This window comes from Centruroides sculpturatus, unplaced genomic scaffold, assembly GCF_000671375.1.
Source record: "Centruroides sculpturatus isolate CEXI.00-Female unplaced genomic scaffold, Cexi_2.0 scaffold1239, whole genome shotgun sequence".
Lineage (NCBI taxonomy): Eukaryota > Metazoa > Arthropoda > Arachnida > Scorpiones > Buthidae > Centruroides > Centruroides sculpturatus.
The window spans coordinates 130043-157281 of record NW_019385480.1 but is presented as its reverse complement, the minus strand read 5'-3'; the positions used below and the strand labels follow the sequence as shown (position 1 = coordinate 157281).

Here is a 27239-nt window from a genome sequence, read left to right as displayed (position 1 = left end):
GGGAATCGGCGGAAAAAATATACGACTCCGACTCTCCATCCCTGGTTGTAAACAGCTTGTAAATATATGTTGAACGTTAGAGGGTTCATGGTAGTCTATATTTTTCTCGAATCCGAGTTAAGCAAGAATAATTTGGGGCAGATTAATTAACAAAGACTAATAGCAGGGACATAACAAACATTGTATTATATCATTTAAAATCGACGAGGACCATCTACTCCAACAAACTAACCAATTCCGACGAATCAGTTCCTCACTTGGATCAGTTCAAACAGTTCCAGTTCCTGAAAAGGAATTAAATTCCTCACTTTTACTTACAGTACTAGACTTTCTGGTTCATTAGCGAATAACTGCAATTACTAGAAATATTTTCTTGACGTTGTTGTCGCTAACAATGCTAAAAAGACGTCGAATGCATCATTTTCTTTTGTGGTTTTTCGACCATCGGAATTTGACCCGAGTCTTCCAGAGAGGTAGGCTGACACCTTAACCGCTCGGCCATCCTCCCGTCATCGAGACCGATGCTTTGTGTGCCACTGTACCGGAATAAGAGTTAAAAATAGAAAAATAAATTACACAATAATGAAATATTTAGCATCGTTTTAAGCCATTACATATTTTACAATTCTATATCAATTTACAAAATATAAAAAAAAAATTAAAACAAATATTTTTAATTCGGATAAGCAATATAATTTCTTTTTTAAAACATCAATTTATTAACAAAAAATATACACAGTTTATTTATTTCTAAACAAATTATTTTCATATATTCTAGTTTGATAATATAAATTTATACAAATTTAGAAATAAGCATTAACATTTTGCCAATAAATTCACGAAATGACGTCACTATCAGTCTTGTTTACCACTAAACATCATGGCGAACATTAGAGTGCCAGAGTCGCTGAAAGCAGTTCAACCTTATATTAGAGCGTCTATGGAACACCGTCAGAGAGATATTGTCGTTTCCTATTGGTGTAAGTATCCTCAACGCTTCAAAGACGTTTTCAAAACAAACAGTGTGACGTAATACAATTAATGAAACACAGACGAAATTGTCTACTTGGATTCAATTGTATCAATAACTGTGTGCAAAATTTAAACATGGATTTTATATTATTAAATAATTTGATCGTTATTATTTACGTTTTTACGATGATAATATCGGTTTATATATTATATTAAAATACTTTTCAAAAAGTACATAATATAAAACTTAACAGTTAAAGAAAAATAATATGTAACTGTTAACACACTAACAGCACTGATAGAAGATAATGTGCTTAAATTTAGATTTTTTTCAGTTTTTACTAATGATATTCATTATCAACTAGCTTATGTACTGTACCAGGGGTTGCTCCTGTAAAACGGGACAAAGATAAAAGATTATATATAATACTGAATTTGATTTGTTGAAAAAGCTTATACATAATCAATTCGTACATCTAATTTTCTATTATATACAATACATGTGCACTTTTTAATTTTATAGAGCATTTTTGATAAATGATATTTTTTGTTTTCCTTCTGGTGCATATATAATTTTTCGGAACTTCTGAATGGAGCAAGCTATATGTGGGTAGCTATGAGAAAAGAATGGACTTTCCAAGTCCATACCAACCCACTTTTAATGATTGTTGTTGTGCTTTTTTTATAGTTGTTGCAAAAGCTAATCTGACCGCATAAACTAAAATGGTATATCTATGGGAATTAATAGAGAAGTTGTGGCCGAAGTTTTCATCTCTAAAACGTGAACATCAAGTGCTGCCATCTTGTAAGCCTAGAAATTTCACAATGGCATTTGGAATGTAAAGCGTGGCGAGTAGAAGTTCGGCTTAAACGTCTGCATTTTTCTGTGTTTTGGGTTAAAATTGTGACGTATTTTATTAAAATAATGATTATTTAAGCATTTATGAATAACATTGTAAAGAAACAGACGATTTTAATCCAGAAATTATTTAATTATTCAATGTTTTTGCAAGCGATGTGAAGTGCCTATAGAATTTTTACATATTTGTACTCATAATAGCTTATCATAACACTGTAGAAGTAGGTTTGTTCTTTTACGGCATCTTCTACCATCAACAGCATAATTTGTTTGTAAATTTCTAGAAATAGTTTAATTTATTTACCTTTGCTGGTAACCTTCGTCACTCTTGAATGTTTCTGACATTTTTTTCAACAATATCTCATGAATCAGTGATAGACGTCAACATGTGGCATAACGTGTTTTGCTTGGAGTTCAAATATCAAACATATATTTCTGCTTGCCCTACAAGTTTAAAGTTTGAACTTCAGACACAACCTCTCTAATGATATTCTTGGAATTAACACATCTCTCGCTGCACGTTCTGTTAATATTTTTTTCCCAATGACATTGAGCATCATTTTTTTATGATCATTCTCATCCCATTGCATAACTCTGGTGGGTCCAAATTTCACAAAAGCATTACTGGTGCTCCAACCTTTAGTTCTAGGTTATGAGTTGTGGTCCAGCTGGTTCCAAGGAATTTAAAACTCCCAACAGATACAGTGTACAACAGCTGAAATGTGCTTGGATATACAAATTCAGTTCAGCAGCTCATTTTTTTTAAATGCCAATATTGCTCTCTTTATTGTTTATCCATTTATGGTTTATGTAGTTGTAACATATAGTTTCAGTCAAATCTCTGGGTGATGACAATAGCTTGCAGAAATCCATAGCAAGTGCTATTAAATTACTATCTGGATGTTCAGTGAATTTACCATCACTGAGATGCAAAAGTTGTTTATCAAAAATTCTCTGCAGATCCAATAGATGGACCTTCATATTTGTTGAAAAGCAACTCTGATGCCAACACAACATGTGCCACTTAAAGATGTGTCTCTCACTTGTCCATCTCTCTATATAGCTTAGTGTTGATTCTAGAGTCTAAGTAATACACATACAAACTTTAGTCCAGATCAATTTAAGAATAGATTTGTATAAAGGACAAACCAACAAGAATTCATATATATATATTTATTTATATATATATTTAATCACTCATTTGATTATTGTTTCATTGACAGTCATTATAATTACTGTTCATAATACTTTGTGATTAATTTTGCATATAATCATTTACCAAAAGCATTTTTTTTTTTATTCTATCTAAAATATCTTTATGAAAGAGAAATATTTTGTGGGATAAATAAATAGGAGTTACTTAATATAGGATATCAATGTAAAACAGAACTTATCTCTAATATAAAGTAAATACAGTATATGCTGTTCAAGAAAATAAAGAAGTGATGAAGTCTTAATGTGAAAAGATTTTGTTGTTATATCAAAACATTTTTTGTGTTTGTGATGAAGATTTTTATGTTAATTATATATCAATAATTAACATAAAATTTTCTAGACAGAGAAAAATATTAAAAATGTTCAGATTGAATGAGGTATTGCTTCCTTCTCATTTTAGTATTATATTTTGAAACTATCAATATTTTAGAATCAATAGAAAAATAATGTACAAAAATAAATTGGCATTCTTCAAACTTTAATGCACAACTACTGTTTATGACTATTTTTAATAACCTTCATCAGGTTGTCCTATAAATGAAATACTTTTTTAAACAATGATACACAAATTAGAACAAAGAATTCCAAAATGTATTTTTGAATGTGGGAACGTTTTTGAATGGAACATTAATTGTAAATTAAGAACTGACTATTACATCAATAGATTTAAAGAAAACTTATTTACACTCATTTACAATACAATTAAACAGAAAAATTAGTTAACCTAACCCTTAATAAATTACAGTTCATATCAGTTATGTTATTATCATCAATTATATAGCTGTGGATGCTTATCTGAACACAAAATTAATACAGAAGTAAACAACCAAATACAAGAAATGAGCAATGAAGATGAAGTAGATTCAGTCAAGGACCAATATCCTTTGTAGTAGTTGTTGTAGTTTCTAGAAAGCTAAAGCTCTTTCTAGAAACAGCTTTAGCTTTTAAGGGGCTTTCTAGAAACTACATCTTTCATAAAACAAAATGCTTTTGAAATGGTCAAATGCATCAAAAAATTGTTGGGTAAAAAGTAATAAATCATCATTAAACTCTTGTAACTGACTTTCCATTAATAGTGTCAATGTTTTGTTAATTTGTACAGTACATGTGTATCTAAAAATTTATACATATATTTAAGTCCAACTATATTGTTTCTATTGTGATATTTACAACTATTAACCTTAATTTTTAATACATACAACTTTTTAAATTTAAAAAGTTGTATGTATTAAAAAGGATTTAAAAATTAAAGTTAATAGTTGTATGTATTGCAAATGATTTATCCAGCATTTGTGGGTAATTGTAATTGTGATATTTATCTCATTAAAATAATCATAGTTTCTATAATTCAATATTTCATTACTTAAAAAATTTTTGTCTTTCAGCTTAAAGTTAACATCAGTCTAACATTTAAAGCTTATTATAATTTTCAAAAAAGTAAAATTTCAGGGATGTAGCTACATGGGATGGCAAGGGGCAGTGTTTCCCATACTAACTCTCTTCTACCTACTCTGCCTTCTCTTCTAGCTCCTACTAATGATAATTGTCTGGTACAAGTCTGTTACAAGACTTTGTACACAACAATTTTTTGGTGTAGTTGATCATTTCAAAAGCATTTTGTTTTATGAATGATATAGTTTCTAAAAAGCCCCTTTAAAGCTAAAGCTCTTAAGGAGCTTTCTAGAAACTACAATAAAGGATATTTGTCCTTTCCTGAATCTACTTAATCTTCATTGCTTGTTTCTTGCATTTGGTTCTTTACCTTCTGCATTGATTTTGTGTTTATATAAATATCTATAGGTAGCTATGTTGTTGGCAATATTGACAAAATCTTCAAATGATATTTCATCACTCAGTTCTATAATGAGATTTCCCAGTTTTTGATATTGTTGAAGGATTCTGATGGAAATTTAGATTTATTTAAAGCATGAACAAGCTGTTGAATGGAATCTGCTTTTGTAAAACAATTTGCAATGATGCTTTGTGGAACATCATTCCAAGTGTTTTGATTATTAGCATTGTATCTAGCGGGTTCATTCCAAATTTATGTGATCCGTCTTTAATAACATGAAACATCTTGCACACGATAAGCTTTCTGTATCATAATTTAAAGTTTTGAATGATTCCTTGATTTATAGGTTGCAATCTAGAAGTTGTATTTGGTGATAAAAATTCAACTATTATAGCTTTCAGAGTAGGAAACATTGAATGCAAACTGCAACTGTTGATAAAAAGAATAATTTTTTTCTGTTTTCAGCAATTAGATGGATGTCTTTTTCATGTAGTTAGAATAAAGCTCTGATGTCATCCATAGTTTTTGTTTCTTACATACTTCAGTAACATCTTTGCACTATGGAAACATCAAGATGTTAACAAATAATAACAATTGTAGTTTTTCTATTACCTATAATGTTTTACATATTCTGTACTTTTATATTTGTGACGTACATTGGAACCTCGTTTAACAAGCATCTCTCATAATGAGTAATTTGCATAACAAGCAAAACAAATTGTAAAAAAATGACTTGCTCAACGAGTGACAAGAAGAGAGGAAGTCCCAGGTTGTGCATATGTTACATCAGTCTGTGTTTAGCACTTGTTCTGCTGGCATCTTAGTGACGCTTGTGATTCATTTTTCCAAACTTGTGTTCAGACATATTACGCATAAACATCAACAACCATAGTCCATTATATAAACACACCAAACAATATGCTAAATTCTTGGGCTATGTAAAGGATATAATTAATTAAATATTAGAAATTAAATAATTTGACTAGAGATAGTCAGTTATGCTGCCATCTTGTATCAAATTTAATGACTAATTCCAAATTAAATTTTTTTGTTTTTTGTTTGTTTTCTGCAAATCGAATTTGCATTCCAGGTTGGTTGGTTCATTCCATTATAGAAGAAAAGATGACTCTTTAACAATGTACATTGTATAATTTTCTTTGAATAAATGTTATACATAAAATATTTGAATATTTCTTTNAAATAATATAGGCCTAATTTGTTATACGTATGTATTATCTAAGATTTTATTAAACATTTTTTTCTAAATTTTTGTTTTCTTTAGTCTCCGGCCCCAATTAAAAATTATTTGTGTGTATTTATATGCGAAATTATACCCCGACTTACGTGGTTATTGCTCGGTCCCACCTATCGCGTAAGTTTGGGGTATTACTATAATTAATTGGAAAAAGAAGTAAGAGGTCTAGTTATATGAAGAAGATAAAAAAAATGGATGAAAAAGTCCTGAAAAATTTATCAATAAAAAATTGACTCATATCATTTTAGTGATTTTGCTATTCTTCTGATCTTAAATGGAATACTCTGAAACTTGGAATATGAAATTCATTTGCAATTTGTGATGTTATTTTTTTTTCTTCTTGCTTTTCTTTAATCTTTATGACACCTGTATTGTTATTAACAAAATGTTTAGTTTTCTCTTGCTGCCATTCTACCTGTTACTTTGGAATGAAAATGCCAACATCTGATTTAAATGTTAGAGAAATTTTTACAGTGTGAATGTTTAGTTATGAACAAGGAGACATGTATAAAAAAACTTATTAATTTGACTGGCCAAATTTTGTAAGTTGTTAGTTAAATCACAAATGTGTTTGTTACATTTTCAAATTTTCAAAATCTATAAAATTTTAAAATTCATGATTTTAAAGCATTAACATATGAATAGCAGTGGAATTTGGAAATATGATGTCCCTAAGCCCACAATATTCAACCATCCCCCAAACTAATAGTGCATTTTTGCACTGAATGATTTTATTTTGTAATTTTCACTCTTCAATAGTTGTATTTTTACAATTTTTTAAATATTGAAATCATGAAAAATAAATTTATTGTCTAGGATACTAGTACAATAAAATATTAATTGCTATATTGGTTTAATTGAATATTTTTTATAGAGGTTAAATCAAACTAAAATTTTGCTAAAATTACAATTCAATTGAAAAAGTTAACATAGTAGCGCACATAAATAATCTTGCACAGCTCTGATAACACTTAAAATTCAAAGTTTGTGCACAAGTATGTGATGTCTTCAAGTTTAGGCTGTCATCATCATCTACAACCTAAGACATTATAGACAAATTGTATTAAAATGAATGTAAATTTATGATGATATAATATGAATAACATAAAAATATTATTAAAAAAACTTTTATTATAACAAAAGAAAGATCTTCTCAAAATAAATTATGAATGTCTCATTTTGACTTAGTGTTTATAAAGTGATATATTTTAATTTTATTGCCATCTTTACCTTCAGTTGGAATGAAGCTAATGACAGCAAAAACTGTGGATAAAATTATAGTTAAGGAAAGGAACACAGATAAGAAAAAATGATTTTATTAAAGAAATTAGTGAAAAGTGATTGGAATATTGAAAAACTGTATAATATTGAAAAAGTATTTGTATCTGTTTAGCCTGTTTAAAGGAAAGCCCACAAAGAGGAAAATATTGTAATTTCTTAAATGCATCTGAGTAAAATAAAGTTGTTGATGGCCAGTATTTTTAGAGTCTGTGAATGTGACAACTTGAACAGTGTTTGAACCAGTTACATATTGAAATCAGCTATAATGTACTAACAACTGCCATAAATCACAAACTATAATTTGGAATAAATAATTATAAGTTACAAATGAATTTACGGCAGTTGTTGGAGTGTTGTTGCTTTGTATTAGGTTAGTAGGGTTGTTTATATGAAATCAGCTATATTCTCAAGTTGTATTTTTTTAATATTTACTATGTTGTCTTTGAGTTTGTTGTTTTGTATCAGATTATCATTGTTTCTTTAAACTGAATATAAATCTACACTGTTAAATGAAAAGTTTTCTCAAAATTTTAAAATTCAATTTACTATAATAATATAACTTTTTTTGCTATCAAATGACTTGTTGAGATTCATAAATATGACTTAATTTAAATTTAATTTATTTGAAATAACTATAATATTTTTATTTTTGAGATTATTATTTATTCAATTATTTATGATTTATTAATTTCTGTTGAGAGGTAGCTGATTATCAGTACATAGAGTATAGCTGTTGAAATGTAAATAAAATATAACATTTTAGCTTTGTTTTAAGCTAAGTAAAATTACCAAAATAGTTTACATGAGATTCATTGGTAATTATTGTATACAGTAGAGCATCGATTATCCAACCCCCGATTAACCGTCACATCGGTTAACCGACTGTTCTAGTCGGCAAAATTCAAATGTCCACTAGTGATGTGGCACTACAATATTTTGACTGTCTTGACTACTTTAATATTATTTTTGTTAAATTTTTGCGTGTTTTAGCTGGCAACACGTCTTGACTATTGAAGGGCGGCCAGTACTTAAACGAGACTTAATTTTCTAATTATGAGTGGTTGTTTGTTTTGTGAGCAATAAAATAACTTAAAAATAATTTTTAACGATGCAATAGCGACGATTATTATTTTAAAAAAATTGTTAGGATTAACATCGATGAAAATTTAACGTAAAGTTAATTAATAGTGATATACTAATATACTAATTACATGGGATATACTAATATACTATACTAATAATGTAATTTTTTCATTCTTTTCGGTTATCCGATTTTTTCAGTTATCCGACCAACCTGAGTCCCCAATTCAGTTGGATAATCGATGCTCTACTGTAATTTAATTTTATATTAATAGAAATTCGTATTGTTTAATATAAATGTTAATGTATATTTATTGATTTGTATTCAATATTAATGTTGATTTCTACTTTATAAATATCATATGAATTTTATATTTCAGGTTATTTTTATGCTTGTCAGTCAGCATTGAAAATTGATAAAAGTTCAGAAGAGAGTGTTGCATTCTTAACAGCAGCTTTGGATTGGTTGGAAAAGGTAATTTTTAATTTTTTAAATGAAGGATGATAATTAATCAATCTTGACTTTGTATAGTTTCTGCTGTTTTTATTAGAATGGAAAATTGTTGATTTTGAATAAAACATTTTTTACAGTTTGATTTTATTTCAAAGAAAAATGATACAAGAATATTCATGACTTATTTTTCTTATTTCCAAGACATTTTTAAAGAATTCTAGTCTTGTAGTTCTCTAGTATCTTCAGAATTTTTGCAATTCAAATTTTATTTNTGCCTCGGGCCGGCACTGCTACAGAGAGCCAACACTGCCTCCGAATTAGTGACAACAATTAACACATGTTGTAAACAGGGAATCGGCGGAAAAAATATACGACTCCGACTCTCCATCCCTGGTTGTAAACAGCTTGTAAATATATGTTGAACGTTAGAGGGTTCATGGTAGTCTATATTTTTCTCGAATCCGAGTTAAGCAAGAATAATTTGGGGCAGATTAATTAACAAAGACTAATAGCAGGGACATAACAAACATTGTATTATATCATTTAAAATCGACGAGGACCATCTACTCCAACAAACTAACCAATTCCGACGAATCAGTTCCTCACTTGGATCAGTTCAAACAGTTCCAGTTCCTGAAAAGGAATTAAATTCCTCACTTTTACTTACAGTACTAGACTTTCTGGTTCATTAGCGAATAACTGCAATTACTAGAAATATTTTCTTGACGTTGTTGTCGCTAACAATGCTAAAAAGACGTCGAATGCATCATTTTCTTTTGTGGTTTTTCGACCATCGGAATTTGACCCGAGTCTTCCAGAGAGGTAGGCTGACACCTTAACCGCTCGGCCATCCTCCCGTCATCGAGACCGATGCTTTGTGTGCCACTGTACCGGAATAAGAGTTAAAAATAGAAAAATAAATTACACAATAATGAAATATTTAGCATCGTTTTAAGCCATTACATATTTTAGAATTCTATATCAATTTACAAAATATAAAAAAAAAATTAAAACAAATATTTTTAATTCGGATAAGCAATATAATTTCTTTTTTAAAACATCAATTTATTAACAAAAAATATACACAGTTTATTTATTTCTAAACAAATTATTTTCATATATTCTAGTTTGATAATATAAATTTATACAAATTTAGAAATAAGCATTAACATTTTGCCAATAAATTCACGAAATGACGTCACTATCAGTCTTGTTTACCACTAAACATCATGGCGAACATTAGAGTGCCAGAGTCGCTGAAAGCAGTTCAACCTTATATTAGAGCGTCTATGGAACACCGTCAGAGAGATATTGTCGTTTCCTATTGGTGTAAGTATCCTCAACGCTTCAAAGACGTTTTCAAAACAAACAGTGTGACGTAATACAATTAATGAAACACAGACGAAATTGTCTACTTGGATTCAATTGTATCAATAACTGTGTGCAAAATTTAAACATGGATTTTATATTATTAAATAATTTGATCGTTATTATTTACGTTTTTACGATGATAATATCGGTTTATATATTATATTAAAATACTTTTCAAAAAGTACATAATATAAAACTTAACAGTTAAAGAAAAATAATATGTAACTGTTAACACACTAACAGCACTGATAGAAGATAATGTGCTTAAATTTAGATTTTTTTCAGTTTTTACTAATGATATTCATTATCAACTAGCTTATGTACTGTACCAGGGGTTGCTCCTGTAAAACGGGACAAAGATAAAAGATTATATATAATACTGAATTTGATTTGTTGAAAAAGCTTATACATAATCAATTCGTACATCTAATTTTCTATTATATACAATACATGTGCACTTTTTAATTTTATAGAGCATTTTTGATAAATGATATTTTTTGTTTTCCTTCTGGTGCATATATAATTTTTCGGAACTTCTGAATGGAGCAAGCTATATGTGGGTAGCTATGAGAAAAGAATGGACTTTCCAAGTCCATACCAACCCACTTTTAATGATTGTTGTTGTGCTTTTTTTATAGTTGTTGCAAAAGCTAATCTGACCGCATAAACTAAAATGGTATATCTATGGGAATTAATAGAGAAGTTGTGGCCGAAGTTTTCATCTCTAAAACGTGAACATCAAGTGCTGCCATCTTGTAAGCCTAGAAATTTCACAATGGCATTTGGAATGTAAAGTGTGGCGAGTAGAAGTTCGGCTTAAACGTCTGCATTTTTCTGTGTTTTGGGTTAAAATTGTGACGTATTTTATTAAAATAATGATTATTTAAGCATTTATGAATAACATTGTAAAGAAACAGACGATTTTAATCCAGAAATTATTTAATTATTCAATGTTTTTGCAAGCGATGTGAAGTGCCTATAGAATTTTTACATATTTGTACTCATAATAGCTTATCATAACACTGTAGAAGTAGGTTTGTTCTTTTACGGCATCTTCTACCATCAACAGCATAATTTGTTTGTAAATTTCTAGAAATAGTTTAATTTATTTACCTTTGCTGGTAACCTTCGTCACTCTTGAATGTTTCTGACATTTTTTTCAACAATATCTCATGAATCAGTGATAGACGTCAACATGTGGCATAACGTGTTTTGCTTGGAGTTCAAATATCAAACATATATTTCTGCTTGCCCTACAAGTTTAAAGTTTGAACTTCAGACACAACCTCTCTAATGATATTCTTGGAATTAACACATCTCTCGCTGCACGTTCTGTTAATATTTTTTTCCCAATGACATTGAGCATCATTTTTTTATGATCATTCTCATCCCATTGCATAACTCTGGTGGGTCCAAATTTCACAAAAGCATTACTGGTGCTCCAACCTTTAGTTCTAGGTTATGAGTTGTGGTCCAGCTGGTTCCAAGGAATTTAAAACTCCCAACAGATACAGTGTACAACAGCTGAAATGTGCTTGGATATACAAATTCAGTTCAGCAGCTCATTTTTTTTAAATGCCAATATTGCTCTCTTTATTGTTTATCCATTTATGGTTTATGTAGTTGTAACATATAGTTTCAGTCAAATCTCTGGGTGATGACAATAGCTTGCAGAAATCCATAGCAAGTGCTATTAAATTACTATCTGGATGTTCAGTGAATTTACCATCACTGAGATGCAAAAGTTGTTTATCAAAAATTCTCTGCAGATCCAATAGATGGACCTTCATATTTGTTGAAAAGCAACTCTGATGCCAACACAACATGTGCCACTTAAAGATGTGTCTCTCACTTGTCCATCTCTCTATATAGCTTAGTGTTGATTCTAGAGTCTAAGTAATACACATACAAACTTTAGTCCAGATCAATTTAAGAATAGATTTGTATAAAGGACAAACCAACAAGAATTCATATATATATATTTATTTATATATATATTTAATCACTCATTTGATTATTGTTTCATTGACAGTCATTATAATTACTGTTCATAATACTTTGTGATTAATTTTGCATATAATCATTTACCAAAAGCATTTTTTTTTTTATTCTATCTAAAATATCTTTATGAAAGAGAAATATTTTGTGGGATAAATAAATAGGAGTTACTTAATATAGGATATCAATGTAAAACAGAACTTATCTCTAATATAAAGTAAATACAGTATATGCTGTTCAAGAAAATAAAGAAGTGATGAAGTCTTAATGTGAAAAGATTTTGTTGTTATATCAAAACATTTTTTGTGTTTGTGATGAAGATAATTATATATCAATAATTAACATAAAATTTTCTAGACAGAGAAAAATATTAAAAATGTTCAGATTGAATGAGGTATTGCTTCCTTCTCATTTTAGTATTATATTTTGAAACTATCAATATTTTAGAATCAATAGAAAAATAATGTACAAAAATAAATTGGCATTCTTCAAACTTTAATGCACAACTACTGTTTATGACTATTTTTAATAACCTTCATCAGGTTGTCCTATAAATGAAATACTTTTTTAAACAATGATACACAAATTAGAACAAAGAATTCCAAAATGTATTTTTGAATGTGGGAACGTTTTTGAATGGAACATTGATTGTAAATTAAGAACTGACTATTACATCAATAGATTTAAAGAAAACTTATTTACACTCATTTACAATACAATTAAACAGAAAAATTAGTTAACCTAACCCTTAATAAATTACAGTTCATATCAGTTATGTTATTATCATCAATTATATAGCTGTGGATGCTTATCTGAACACAAAATTAATACAGAAGTAAACAACCAAATACAAGAAATGAGCAATGAAGATGAAGTAGATTCAGTCAAGGACCAATATCCTTTGTAGTAGTTGTTGTAGTTTCTAGAAAGCTAAAGCTCTTTCTAGAAACAGCTTTAGCTTTTAAGGGGCTTTCTAGAAACTACATCTTTCATAAAACAAAATGCTTTTGAAATGGTCAAATGCATCAAAAAATTGTTGGGTAAAAAGTAATAAATCATCATTAAACTCTTGTAACTGACTTTCCATTAATAGTGTCAATGTTTTGTTAATTTGTACAGTACATGTGTATCTAAAAATTTATACATATATTTAAGTCCAACTATATTGTTTCTATTGTGATATTTACAACTATTAACCTTAATTTTTAATACATACAACTTTTTAAATTTAAAAAGTTGTATGTATTAAAAAGGATTTAAAAATTAAAGTTAATAGTTGTATGTATTGCAAATGATTTATCCAGCATTTGTGGGTAATTGTAATTGTGATATTTATCTCATTAAAATAATCATAGTTTCTATAATTCAATATTTCATTACTTAAAAAATTTTTGTCTTTCAGCTTAAAGTTAACATCAGTCTAACATTTAAAGCTTATTATAATTTTCAAAAAAGTAAAATTTCAGGGATGTAGCTACATGGGATGGCAAGGGGCAGTGTTTCCCATACTAACTCTCTTCTACCTACTCTGCCTTCTCTTCTAGCTCCTACTAATGATAATTGTCTGGTACAAGTCTGTTACAAGACTTTGTACACAACAATTTTTTGGTGTAGTTGATCATTTCAAAAGCATTTTGTTTTATGAATGATATAGTTTCTAAAAAGCCCCTTTAAAGCTAAAGCTCTTAAGGAGCTTTCTAGAAACTACAATAAAGGATATTTGTCCTTTCCTGAATCTACTTAATCTTCATTGCTTGTTTCTTGCATTTGGTTCTTTACCTTCTGCATTGATTTTGTGTTTAGATAAATATCTATAGGTAGCTATGTTGTTGGCAATATTGACAAAATCTTCAAATGATATTTCATCACTCAGTTCTATAATGAGATTTCCCAGTTTTTGATATTGTTGAAGGATTCTGATGGAAATTTAGATTTATTTAAAGCATGAACAAGCTGTTGAATGGAATCTGCTTTTGTAAAACAATTTGCAATGATGCTTTGTGGAACATCATTCCAAGTGTTTTGATTATTAGCATTGTATCTAGCGGGTTCATTCCAAATTTATGTGATCCGTCTTTAATAACATGAAACATCTTGCACACGATAAGCTTTCTGTATCATAATTTAAAGTTTTGAATGATTCCTTGATTTATAGTTTGCAATCTAGAAGTTGTATTTGGTGATAAAAATTCAACTATTATAGCTTTCAGAGTAGGAAACATTGAATGCGAACTGCAACTGTTGATAAAAAGAATAATTTTTTTCTGTTTTCAGCAATTAGATGGATGTCTTTTTCATGTAGTTAGAATAAAGCTCTGATGTCATCCATAGTTTTTGTTTCTTACATACTTCAGTAACATCTTTGCACTATGGAAACATCAAGATGTTAACAAATAATAACAATTGTAGTTTTTCTATTACCTATAATGTTTTACATATTCTGTACTTTTATATTTGTGACGTACATTGGAACCTCGTTTAACAAGCATCTCTCATAATGAGTAATTTGCATAACAAGCAAAACAAATTGTAAAAAAATGACTTGCTCAACGAGTGACAAGAAGAGAGGAAGTCCCAGGTTGTGCATATGTTACATCAGTCTGTGTTTAGCACTTGTTCTGCTGGCATCTTAGTGACGCTTGTGATTCATTTTTCCAAACTTGTGTTCAGACATATTACGCATAAACATCAACAACCATAGTCCATTATATAAACACACCAAACAATATGCTAAATTCTTGGGCTATGTAAAGGATATAATTAATTAAATATTAGAAATTAAATAATTTGACTAGAGATAGTCAGTTATGCTGCCATCTTGTATCAAATTTAATGACTAATTCCAAATTAAATTTTTTTGTTTTTTGTTTGTTTTCTGCAAATCGAATTTGCATTCCAGGTTGGTTGGTTCATTCCATTATAGAAGAAAAGATGACTCTTTAACAATGTACATTGTATAATTTTCTTTGAATAAATGTTATACATAAAATATTTGAATATTTCTTTTGTCAGCATGGAACACATTATCGTATTTTACATTAATTTATATGGGAAAAATTGTTTCGCTTAACGAGTGTTTTGCAATATGAGTAAAATTCTGGAACGAATTATACTCATTAAGCAAGGTTCCACTGTAAATCACTTTTGAACACTACTGTTTACATTTAGCAGACATTTAAAGAAATGATCTCATTTCATCTGCATTGAAAACATCATTCAGCTATAGTTTTGTACAATTTCTGGTGAACTTTTGTATCACTTTATGCAATTCTCCTCTTTCACTTGCACTCTTGCTACATTTCATTAAAAACTATTTCATGCCTCCTCTTGAATTTATCCAGCTACCTGCTTCTTGCTTTGAATCTGGTATGTCCCAACTGTTGTCTTGAATTGTTCAGCTTTCTCTCTCTGAAGTTTTCTATCAGCAGGAATATTTTTGTCTATAGGCCTACTTGCAAACCACTTCAGTACACACAGCATCTGGATACTTACATTTATGCTTGCTTTACTATTCTGTCAGATTTTGTGGTTCATTGAACCTGTTCCTTGTTTTTCCAGATGAGTAGAGAGAGTACTTAATGGAATGTCAAATCAGAAGAAAAACAAAATTCCTAAAATTATGGGAATCAGTTTTTTATTGGTAAAATGTTTTTTGGGATTTCTTCATTTCATCTTCAGACCATTTGAATTTGAAATACAGTAATACCTCGACTTACGCGAACCCGGAGTTACTCAATTTTCAAATCTCTAAATACAGAACCTGTTACCGAGAGAAAAAATTCCAACGGAACACTTTGAAAAAGGGAATGTAGATATTTAAATATCTACGTTCCATTTTTTGAAGTGTTCTGTCGGAATTTTTTTTCTTTTCTTTTCTCTACCTGAAGAAGAGTTATCTCGACAGCTCAAACGTTTGTGAAAGGAAGATTTTTTCACACAAAATTACACCGGTAACAGATTCCGTATTTAGTATTTCATCCCCGGTGTCAGAGTGAAGTTAATTTACTTATCAAATCTCGTCGATTCCTCTTTTGTTTGAGCACCATGCAACTCTTAATTCCCTCCACACTTTTGTTCGGCTTCTTGTTCGGACGTGTCGAGCGGAATCGACATATAGCTACAATTTATTTTGTGTTATTTATTTATGTGTTTGTTATACCTATGGAGACTCGAGAGACTCTACTATGCCATCCAAACGAAGTAAAACTGATTTTTCTGCATCAAACAAGAAAAGAAAAACTTTATCTTTGGAATGTAAAGTTAACATTATTAAAGACTTGGATACAAAAATGAAAATTTGTGAATTGGCAAAGAAGTTTGATCTACCGGAATCGATGGTCAGAACAATTATAAAAGGTAAAGAAAAAATTCTCTAAGCTGTAAAAAATGCTTGATCTTTAAATTCAAGCATCATTCGTAAACATTACGGTAGTATCCCTGAGATGGAAACAATGTTAAAATTATAGTGTGATAATCAAGTAAATGTGAAAAATTGTATAATAATATAATTTGTTATACGTATGTATTATCTAAGATTTTATTAAACATTTTTTTCTAAATTATTGTTTTCTTTAGTCTCCGGTCCCAATTAAAAATAATTTGTATGTATTTATATGCGAAATTATACCCCGACTTACGCGAATTGGACTTACACGGTTATCGCTCGGTCCCACCTATCGCGTAAGTTCGGGGTATTACTGTATTAAAGTGATTGAAGAGGATTTATGTATGACTGAAATATGTATTCCACTAAACAAAAAACTGTTATTGAAACTTCATAATGCAATCAATATGCATTATGCTATATGATACCTTCATGAATTCAATCTTAGAGTATAAAGCATATTTTTTTAAATCATTATTAAGTATGAACATGTTAGTTTTTTCCCCATTTGCATTTGTTTGGAGNTGGAATGAAAATGCCAACATCTGATTTAAATGTTAGAGAAATTTTTACAGTGTGAATGTTTAGTTATGAACAAGGAGACATGTATAAAAAAACTTATTAATTTGACTGGCCAAATTTTGTAAGTTGTTAGTTAAATCACAAATGTGTTTGTTACATTTTCAAATTTTCAAAATCTATAAAATTTTAAAATTCATGATTTTAAAGCATTAACATATGAATAGCAGTGGAATTTGGAAATATGATGTCCCTAAGCCCACAATATTCAACCATCCCCCAAACTAATAGTGCATTTTTGCACTGAATGATTTTATTTTGTAATTTTCACTCTTCAATAGTTGTATTTTTACAATTTTTTAAATATTGAAATCATGAAAAATAAATTTATTGTCTAGGATACTAGTACAATAAAATATTAATTGCTATATTGGTTTAATTGAATATTTTTTATAGAGGTTAAATCAAACTAAAATTTTGCTAAAATTACAATTCAATTGAAAAAGTTAACATAGTAGCGCACATAAATAATCTTGCACAGCTCTGATAACACTTAAAATTCAAAGTTTGTGCACAAGTATGTGATGTCTTCAAGTTTAGGCTGTCATCATCATCTACAACCTAAGACATTATAGACAAATTGTATTAAAATGAATGTAAATTTATGATGATATAATATGAATAACATAAAAATATTATTAAAAAAACTTTTATTATAACAAAAGAAAGATCTTCTCAAAATAAATTATGAATGTCTCATTTTGACTTAGTGTTTATAAAGTGATATATTTTAATTTTATTGCCATCTTTACCTTCAGTTGGAATGAAGCTAATGACAGCAAAAACTGTGGATAAAATTATAGTTAAGGAAAGGAACACAGATAAGAAAAAATGATTTTATTAAAGAAATTAGTGAAAAGTGATTGGAATATTGAAAAACTGTATAATATTGAAAAAGTATTTGTATCTGTTTAGCCTGTTTAAAGGAAAGCCCACAAAGAGGAAAATATTGTAATTTCTTAAATGCATCTGAGTAAAATAAAGTTGTTGATGGCCAGTATTTTTAGAGTCTGTGAATGTGACAACTTGAACAGTGTTTGAACCAGTTACATATTGAAATCAGCTATAATGTACTAACAACTGCCATAAATCACAAACTATAATTTGGAATAAATAATTATAAGTTACAAATGAATTTACGGCAGTTGTTGGAGTGTTGTTGCTTTGTATTAGGTTAGTAGGGTTGTTTATATGAAATCAGCTATATTCTCAAGTTGTATTTTTTTAATATTTACTATGTTGTCTTTGAGTTTGTTGTTTTGTATCAGATTATCATTGTTTCTTTAAACTGAATATAAATCTACACTGTTAAATGAAAAGTTTTCTCAAAATTTTAAAATTCAATTTACTATAATAATATAACTTTTTTTGCTATCAAATGACTTGTTGAGATTCATAAATATGACTTAATTTAAATTTAATTTATTTGAAATAACTATAATATTTTTATTTTTGAGATTATTATTTATTCAATTATTTATGATTTATTAATTTCTGTTGAGAGGTAGCTGATTATCAGTACATAGAGTATAGCTGTTGAAATGTAAATAAAATATAACATTTTAGCTTTGTTTTAAGCTAAGTAAAATTACCAAAATAGTTTACATGAGATTCATTGGTAATTATTGTATACAGCAGAGCATCGATTATCCAACCCCCGATTAACCGTCACATCGGTTAACCGACCGTTCTAGTCGGCAAAATTCAAATGTCCACTAGTGATGTGGCACTACAATATTTTGACTGTCTTGACTACTTTAATATTATTTTTGTTAAATTTTTGCGTGTTTTAGCTGGCAACACGTCTTGACTATTGAAGGGAGGCCAGTATTTAAACGAGACTTAATTTTCTAATTATGAGTGGTTGTTTGTTTTGTGAGCAATAAAATAACTTAAAAATAATTTTTAACGATGCAATAGCGACGATTATTATTTTAAAAAAATTGTTAGGATTAACATCGATGAAAATTTAACGTAAAGTTAATTAATAGTGATATACTAATATACTAATTACATGGGATATACTAATATACTATACTAATAATGTAATTTTTTCATTCTTTTCGGTTATCCGATTTTTTCAGTTATCCGACCAACCTGAGTCCCCAATTCAGTTGGATAATCGATGCTCTACTGTAATTTAATTTTATATTAATAGAAATTCGTATTGTTTAATATAAATGTTAATGTATATTTATTGATTTGTATTCAATATTAATGTTGATTTCTACTTTATAAATATCATATGAATTTTATATTTCAGGTTATTTTTATGCTTGTCAGTCAGCATTGAAAATTGATAAAAGTTCAGAAGAGAGTGTTGCATTCTTAACAGCAGCTTTGGATTGGTTGGAAAAGGTAATTTTTAATTTTTTAAATGAAGGATGATAATTAATCAATCTTGACTTTGTATAGTTTCTGCTGTTTTTATTAGAATGGAAAATTGTTGATTTTGAATAAAACATTTTTTACAGTTTGATTTTATTTCAAAGAAAAATGATACAAGAATATTCATGACTTATTTTTCTTATTTCCAAGACATTTTTAAAGAATTCTAGTCTTGTAGTTCTCTAGTATCTTCAGAATTTTTGCAATTCAAATTTTATTTGATATTTAATTTTTAACTTTTGTAAATTAATATTGCAAAATTTATTGACAAATTTAGTTAAAATAGTTCTTGCTTAATAAAAAAAAAAAGTTAAGTGCAGAGTTTATGTTTAAAGAAAAAAATTATATTTTTAACAAAAATATTTATTTATATTGAAATAATAAACAGATTTTTGATTTTAAAAAAATTCAGAAAATAATATAGTTTATTTTAAAACAAATTCTATTTAGTTTCATTTATTTCTTAAATAAAAATAATGTTAATCCTTCATTTTTTAAATATCATCCCTTAAATTATTTATTTATTTTATTGAAACAATATAAAAATAAATTTTATTATTTATATTATACTTATGTGTTTTTTAGATAAAAAAAGAGAAGTCTGATAATGAAGCTATACATAATGAAGTTGTTGCCCAAGCACACATGGAAAATTATGCTCTAAAGCTTTTTTTATGGGCAGATAATGAAGATAGATCTTCAAGATTTAATAAGTAAATTATTATGAATTTAATTCATTAAATAAAAAACAGGAGAAATTTTTAGAATTTATATTTTATTATTATGTTGGGTTTTGTGAGTTATACTCAGTTGACACTGGTGGCAGTGGCCTGATCAGAGTCAAGGCATAATAAGCAAAATAAAACAAAAATTAAAAAACTGTGTCAGTGTGTGTATTCAAGAATTGTAATGTGTCAGGCTTTTGTATAGTGTGTGTGGTATCACACCTGTACAGGAGAGAACAGATACAATAAGCACCTTATCCATCCTCCACAGATGCCTTATTTCCTGGGCGAGTTCTGTGTACTTGCTGATTTTTTCAGTGCATATGTTTTGTATATTATGAGTGTTTGGAACAGAGATGTCTATTGTATAAGTTATCTTATTGCATTTGTCAATGAGAGTGATGTCATGTCTGTTGTGATGAATTGTTTTATCTGTAATTATGGTTTTGTCCTAGTATAGTTTGTGTATGTGTTTCTAAAACTGCCTGAGGAGTATATTTGTAGTACTGTACCTGGTACAGTGGTACCTGGGTGTTTAATAATCTATTTTTATGTGCAAGTTCTTAGTGTATTATATTTGCTATTTGATTATGTCTATGTTAATAGTTTGTATATATAAACATCCCAAGAGTTTGATGTATTAATAATCATCCAACCATCAGCCAAATTAATTGGGCAGAATTATGCTATAAATATTAATTAGAAATTACATGATTAAAACACTATAGGTAGATGTTAGGTGCCATCTCTTAATGAAAGTAGTAACTATAAAAAAAAAAATAGTAATTATAATTTAATTTTAGAATAGTCTGGAAGAAAAGAAGAATCAGTCCAGAGCAGGAGTCAAACCCACAATCTTTGCTTACTGTGCAGTGCACTGACCAGTTACAACCTCTGAGCAATTTTTCCCTTCCAGACACATTTAAACTTTAGATATAACCATCCAATGGTTACCCATGATGCCATCTGGGATGTATTCAATGCCCACTTGCCTACTCCAACATGGCACTCAACCATTAGATGATTATATCTAAAGTTTAAATGTGTCTGGAAGGGAAGAATTGCTCAGAGGGCCAAGTGGCATAACTTAGACTATAAAAATTTCATTTTTTTTTTATGTCAAGCAGAAAAACTTATTTGAAGTAATATTTTATTTGCACATTTTCATTTGCAGAATTTTTAGAAAGAGTATTTTAATGAAATAGCACACTTCATAAAACACTCTTGACTTTTGACTTTTTTTATAAAAATTTGATTTTCTTCGTGTAACTCTTAAGATACTCTTTTTGTAAACACTGCAAATATAAAAAAGTGCTTGAAATAATGTTTTAATCATATCTACTTTTAGCTTGTGTTACATGTGTACTAAATATGTTTTCTTTTTTCTTAGTTTTCATTATTTATAATGAAAACTCTTACCATGTACTATTAGATATAGCAAGTTGTCACAATTTATGTGTACTTTGAGCACTTTAATACTTGAATGGAAAATACCTGATAATATAAAAGGCAGGTTCATTAGAAACCCAGAAAAGTGCTCCATTAAAACTCTGGATTAAGCAAGATCACAGTAATTTTGACACACAAAATTTATAATTCAGTATTAATAGTAATTGTACTGGCAGCACTATTGATGCATGAGAACATAAAACATTAGACTAAGAAAATGGTAGCATCTCTCTAGCAGTGCATGAAGAAAGAGTAGAATTTTTGACAAGCAAGGTTATAAAATTATTCATCCATCAGGGTATAAAAGTACAGTATACATATAACTGCATGAATCACAAGTTGCTCAAGTGTATGAGTAGAGTTTTAAATTCAAAAAGATTATTGAGATTGGCATTCTTTAAATATAGTCATACAATACTCGTGTACAGTAGTTCAAAATCAACAACTGTAGGATCAGCTTTTGTTTGTTTTGAGGCTGCCTGCAGAAACAACATTTCATACTGCAGAGCTGTTTGCAATTTTTATTGCTCTTCGGCATGTACAAAGCACAACCACAGTCGGTCTAATATATACATATTCATTCAGTGCACTACAGGCAATTAATAGTTGCAGGATAACAGACCATCCAACACTCAATAGCATACAATATCTACTATGTCTTAAACATGCAGGAAATATGATAGCCTTCTATTGGCTGCCTGTACATACTGATCTCCAAGGAAATGAAACCACAGACAAACTTGCAAAACAAGACAATAGAAACCAAGCAGGAACTTTTACCATACTATAAAGATCTATACAGCTGTATCAACAAATGGCAAGAGGATTGGAACAAACAACTCAACAATAAACCACACACTATCAAATTAGAGTTAATAAAATGGATACTAGCCACCAGAAAAACTGGAAAGAAGAAATAGTACTTAAGAGTGAACTGAACACACAAGATTAACACATAACTATCTATTAACGAAGGATACTCAACTGATATGCTCAACTTGCCAAACCCCATATGCTATCTGACATATATTAACAAAACAGCAAGAGAGCACTACCTTCGACAACATACATCTTTAGATGACCAAATTATTCTAGATGATGGATAAATTCAACCTACAGTGACATATCTGAAGGCAAGAACTCTAGAACATACATATTAAAACTTAAAAAACCTGGCAACAAAATTGGCTAGACCTGGCACTCTTTGGTCTATCTAGTCCCTTGTGCCACAAACTCCAACTCCAACCAACCCTTAAGTTCAAAAAGAGCTACAGTTCTGTGGAATATTCTCCAAATTTGGGATTGCATTGAATGTGTATAACTAGTGAAAGATTGCTAGAACAAAATACCTTCACATGACTTCAACATAAACATGGTACCTAATGGAGAAGCCATTGCTTCATAGTGAAAGTTTGTATGTGTAATGTAAGATCAGCATATAACAGACATGGGCAAATGTGGCTCCGAGAGCCACATGCAGCTCTTTCTGAAAGTGTTAATTTCTGCTTTTTATTATTAATTTTTACAATTTTATTTCCACAATTTTGTGAAAATATGTTTATTAAAAAAATTCAATATTTGTTTTATATTATATTTATATTATATAATAAAATCATGGTACAGAATAAAAAAAGTACAGAACTGTGGCTCCCATGCATTTTGAAAAACCTACATTTCGGCTCCCACTGAACTTTTGCTTGCCCACCCCTGGCATATAACCTGCCCCATCATATAATGTACTGTACATCCCCTTCAAATTATCTTCTTCAATACAAAAAATTTGAAGGATGTATGCACATAAATAGAAGTGAATATTCTATTAAAAATTTTTAATGGATGACATCTTTTTAATTGCAATTATTTGTGATATACTTAACAAAATGTTTAAAAATTTCGTGAAAGATTATGTTAATTTATTTACTAGTGGCACATTACAATTCAGAATTTTTGTTCTTCAGTATTTTAAAGCTCATCATAAAATATATTTTGGTAAAGTTTTTGACAACATACTGAATGTAATAACATTTTATTTAAGATGTTGATATTGTATACTTTTACGGTAATATTTTATGTGTATATTATTTAATATGTAATTTTAGTATTTTAACATTATTTAGATAAGATTTAATATTTATGTAAATTTAATTAATATTTAATCAATTTATTTTAGAAATGTTGTGAAAGCATTCTATACTGCTGGGCTTTTGTTTGACGTTCTTGCAGTATTTGGTGAATTGACTGATGAGGTGAGTAAATGATAGTTTTGATGATCCAGATGATATTTTTGTGCTATGTTTTATATAATTATACATTACATTATAATTTGAAAACAAATTAAATGCAATTATTTTAAATGAATAGGAAAGGAATTTTTTCCACTATATCAGTGGTTCCCAACCTTTTTTCATTAGCGTACCCCGTGACATGTCATATCTCTAGATTGTAACCCCTGACATGTCATATCTCTAGATTTGACATGTCATATCTCTAGATTTAAGAAATTTACCCCTCATTTAAGAAATTTAGTGAGTAACCGTATTGTTAATTTTACATATTGTAACTTTAAATTAAAGAAAAAAAACCTAAAAGAAAAAATGTATAATAAAGTTGTGNATAGCGTGATAATCAAGTAAATGTGAAAAATTGTATAATAATATAATTTGTTATACGTATGTATTATCTAAGATTTTATTAAACATTTTTTTCTAAATTTTTGTTTTCTTTAGTCTCCGGCCCCAATTAAAAATTATTTGTGTGTATTTATATGCGAAATTATACCCCGACTTACGTGGTTATTGCTCGGTCCCACCTATCGCGTAAGTTTGGGGTATTACTATAATTAATTGGAAAAAGAAGTAAGAGGTCTAGTTATATGAAGAAGATAAAAAAAATGGATGAAAAAGTCCTGAAAAATTTATCAATAAAAAATTGACTCATATCATTTTAGTGATTTTGCTATTCTTCTGATCTTAAATGGAATACTCTGAAACTTGGAATATGAAATTCATTTGCAATTTGTGATGTTATTTTTTTTTCTTCTTGCTTTTCTTTAATCTTTATGACACCTGTATTGTTATTAACAAAATGTTTAGTTTTCTCTTGTTGCCATTCTACCTGTTACTTTGGAATGAAAATGCCAACATCTGATTTAAATGTTAGAGAAATTTTTACAGTGTGAATGTTTAGTTATGAACAAGGAGACATGTATAAAAAAACTTATTAATTTGACTGGCCAAATTTTGTAAGTTGTTAGTTAAATCACAAATGTGTTTGTTACATTTTCAAATTTTCAAAATCTATAAAATTTTAAAATTCATGATTTTAAAGCATTAACATATGAATAGCAGTGGAATTTGGAAATATGATGTCCCTAAGCCCACAATATTCAACCATCCCCCAAACTAATAGTGCATTTTTGCACTGAATGATTTTATTTTGTAATTTTCACTCTTCAATAGTTGTATTTTTACAATTTTTTAAATATTGAAATCATGAAAAATAAATTTATTGTCTAGGATACTAGTACAATAAAATATTAATTGCTATATTGGTTTAATTGAATATTTTTTATAGAGGTTAAATCAAACTAAAATTTTGCTAAAATTACAATTCAATTGAAAAAGTTAACATAGTAGCGCACATAAATAATCTTGCACAGCTCTGATAACACTTAAAATTCAAAGTTTGTGCACAAGTATGTGATGTCTTCAAGTTTAGGCTGTCATCATCATCTACAACCTAAGACATTATAGACAAATTGTATTAAAATGAATGTAAATTTATGATGATATAATATGAATAACATAAAAATATTATTAAAAAAACTTTTATTATAACAAAAGAAAGATCTTCTCAAAATAAATTATGAATGTCTCATTTTGACTTAGTGTTTATAAAGTGATATATTTTAATTTTATTGCCATCTTTACCTTCAGTTGGAATGAAGCTAATGACAGCAAAAACTGTGGATAAAATTATAGTTAAGGAAAGGAACACAGATAAGAAAAAATGATTTTATTAAAGAAATTAGTGAAAAGTGATTGGAATATTGAAAAACTGTATAATATTGAAAAAGTATTTGTATCTGTTTAGCCTGTTTAAAGGAAAGCCCACAAAGAGGAAAATATTGTAATTTCTTAAATGCATCTGAGTAAAATAAAGTTGTTGATGGCCAGTATTTTTAGAGTCTGTGAATGTGACAACTTGAACAGTGTTTGAACCAGTTACATATTGAAATCAGCTATAATGTACTAACAACTGCCATAAATCACAAACTATAATTTGGAATAAATAATTATAAGTTACAAATGAATTTACGGCAGTTGTTGGAGTGTTGTTGCTTTGTATTAGGTTAGTAGGGTTGTTTATATGAAATCAGCTATATTCTCAAGTTGTATTTTTTTAATATTTACTATGTTGTCTTTGAGTTTGTTGTTTTGTATCAGATTATCATTGTTTCTTTAAACTGAATATAAATCTACACTGTTAAATGAAAAGTTTTCTCAAAATTTTAAAATTCAATTTACTATAATAATATAACTTTTTTTGCTATCAAATGACTTGTTGAGATTCATAAATATGACTTAATTTAAATTTAATTTATTTGAAATAACTATAATATTTTTATTTTTGAGATTATTATTTATTCAATTATTTATGATTTATTAATTTCTGTTGAGAGGTAGCTGATTATCAGTACATAGAGTATAGCTGTTGAAATGTAAATAAAATATAACATTTTAGCTTTGTTTTAAGCTAAGTAAAATTACCAAAATAGTTTACATGAGATTCATTGGTAATTATTGTATACAGCAGAGCATCGATTATCCAACCCCCGATTAACCGTCACATCGGTTAACCGACTGTTCTAGTCGGCAAAATTCAAATGTCCACTAGTGATGTGGCACTACAATATTTTGACTGTCTTGACTACTTTAATATTATTTTTGTTAAATTTTTGCGTGTTTTAGCTGGCAACACGTCTTGACTATTGAAGGGCGGCCAGTACTTAAACGAGACTTAATTTTCTAATTATGAGTGGTTGTTTGTTTTGTGAGCAATAAAATAACTTAAAAATAATTTTTAACGATGCAATAGCGACGGTTATTATTTTAAAAAAATTGTTAGGATTAACATCGATGAAAATTTAACGTAAAGTTAATTAATAGTGATATACTAATATACTAATTACATGGGATATACTAATATACTATACTAATAATGTAATTTTTTCATTCTTTTCGGTTATCCGATTTTTTCAGTTATCCGACCAACCTGAGTCCCCAATTGAGTTGGATAATCGATGCTCTACTGTAATTAGATATTTTATTCATTATATCGTACAATAATTAAACAAAAAACATTACAGTAATACCCCGACTTACGCGAACCTGGAGTTACGCAATTTTCAAATCTCGTCGATTCGTCTTTTGTTTGA

At 28.6% G+C, this 27239-nt stretch overlaps 2 protein-coding genes across 2 annotated transcripts in view; both read left to right on the top strand.

Annotated features, from left to right (window-relative positions):
- Positions 1–827: 827 nt before the first annotated feature.
- Positions 828–8974, top strand: LOC111639365 (vacuolar protein sorting-associated protein VTA1 homolog). Its single transcript, XM_023385237.1, has 2 exons — positions 828–980; positions 8835–8974. Exons 1-2 carry the CDS (start codon positions 881–883, stop codon positions 8957–8959), a joined length of 225 nt encoding a protein of 74 aa, XP_023241005.1. The 5' UTR covers positions 828–880; the 3' UTR covers positions 8960–8974.
- A 1111-nt stretch (positions 8975–10085) lies between these two features.
- LOC111639364 (vacuolar protein sorting-associated protein VTA1 homolog) overlaps positions 10086–27239 on the top strand; it is a 32630-nt gene continuing 15476 nt past the window's right edge. The window contains exons 1-4 of the mRNA XM_023385236.1: positions 10086–10237; positions 19504–19598; positions 20214–20341; positions 23973–24048. Of these exons, the coding sequence (XP_023241004.1) occupies positions 10138–10237; positions 19504–19598; positions 20214–20341; positions 23973–24048 (399 nt within the window). The 5' untranslated portion in view covers positions 10086–10137. The remainder of the gene's footprint in view (positions 10238–19503; positions 19599–20213; positions 20342–23972; positions 24049–27239) is intronic.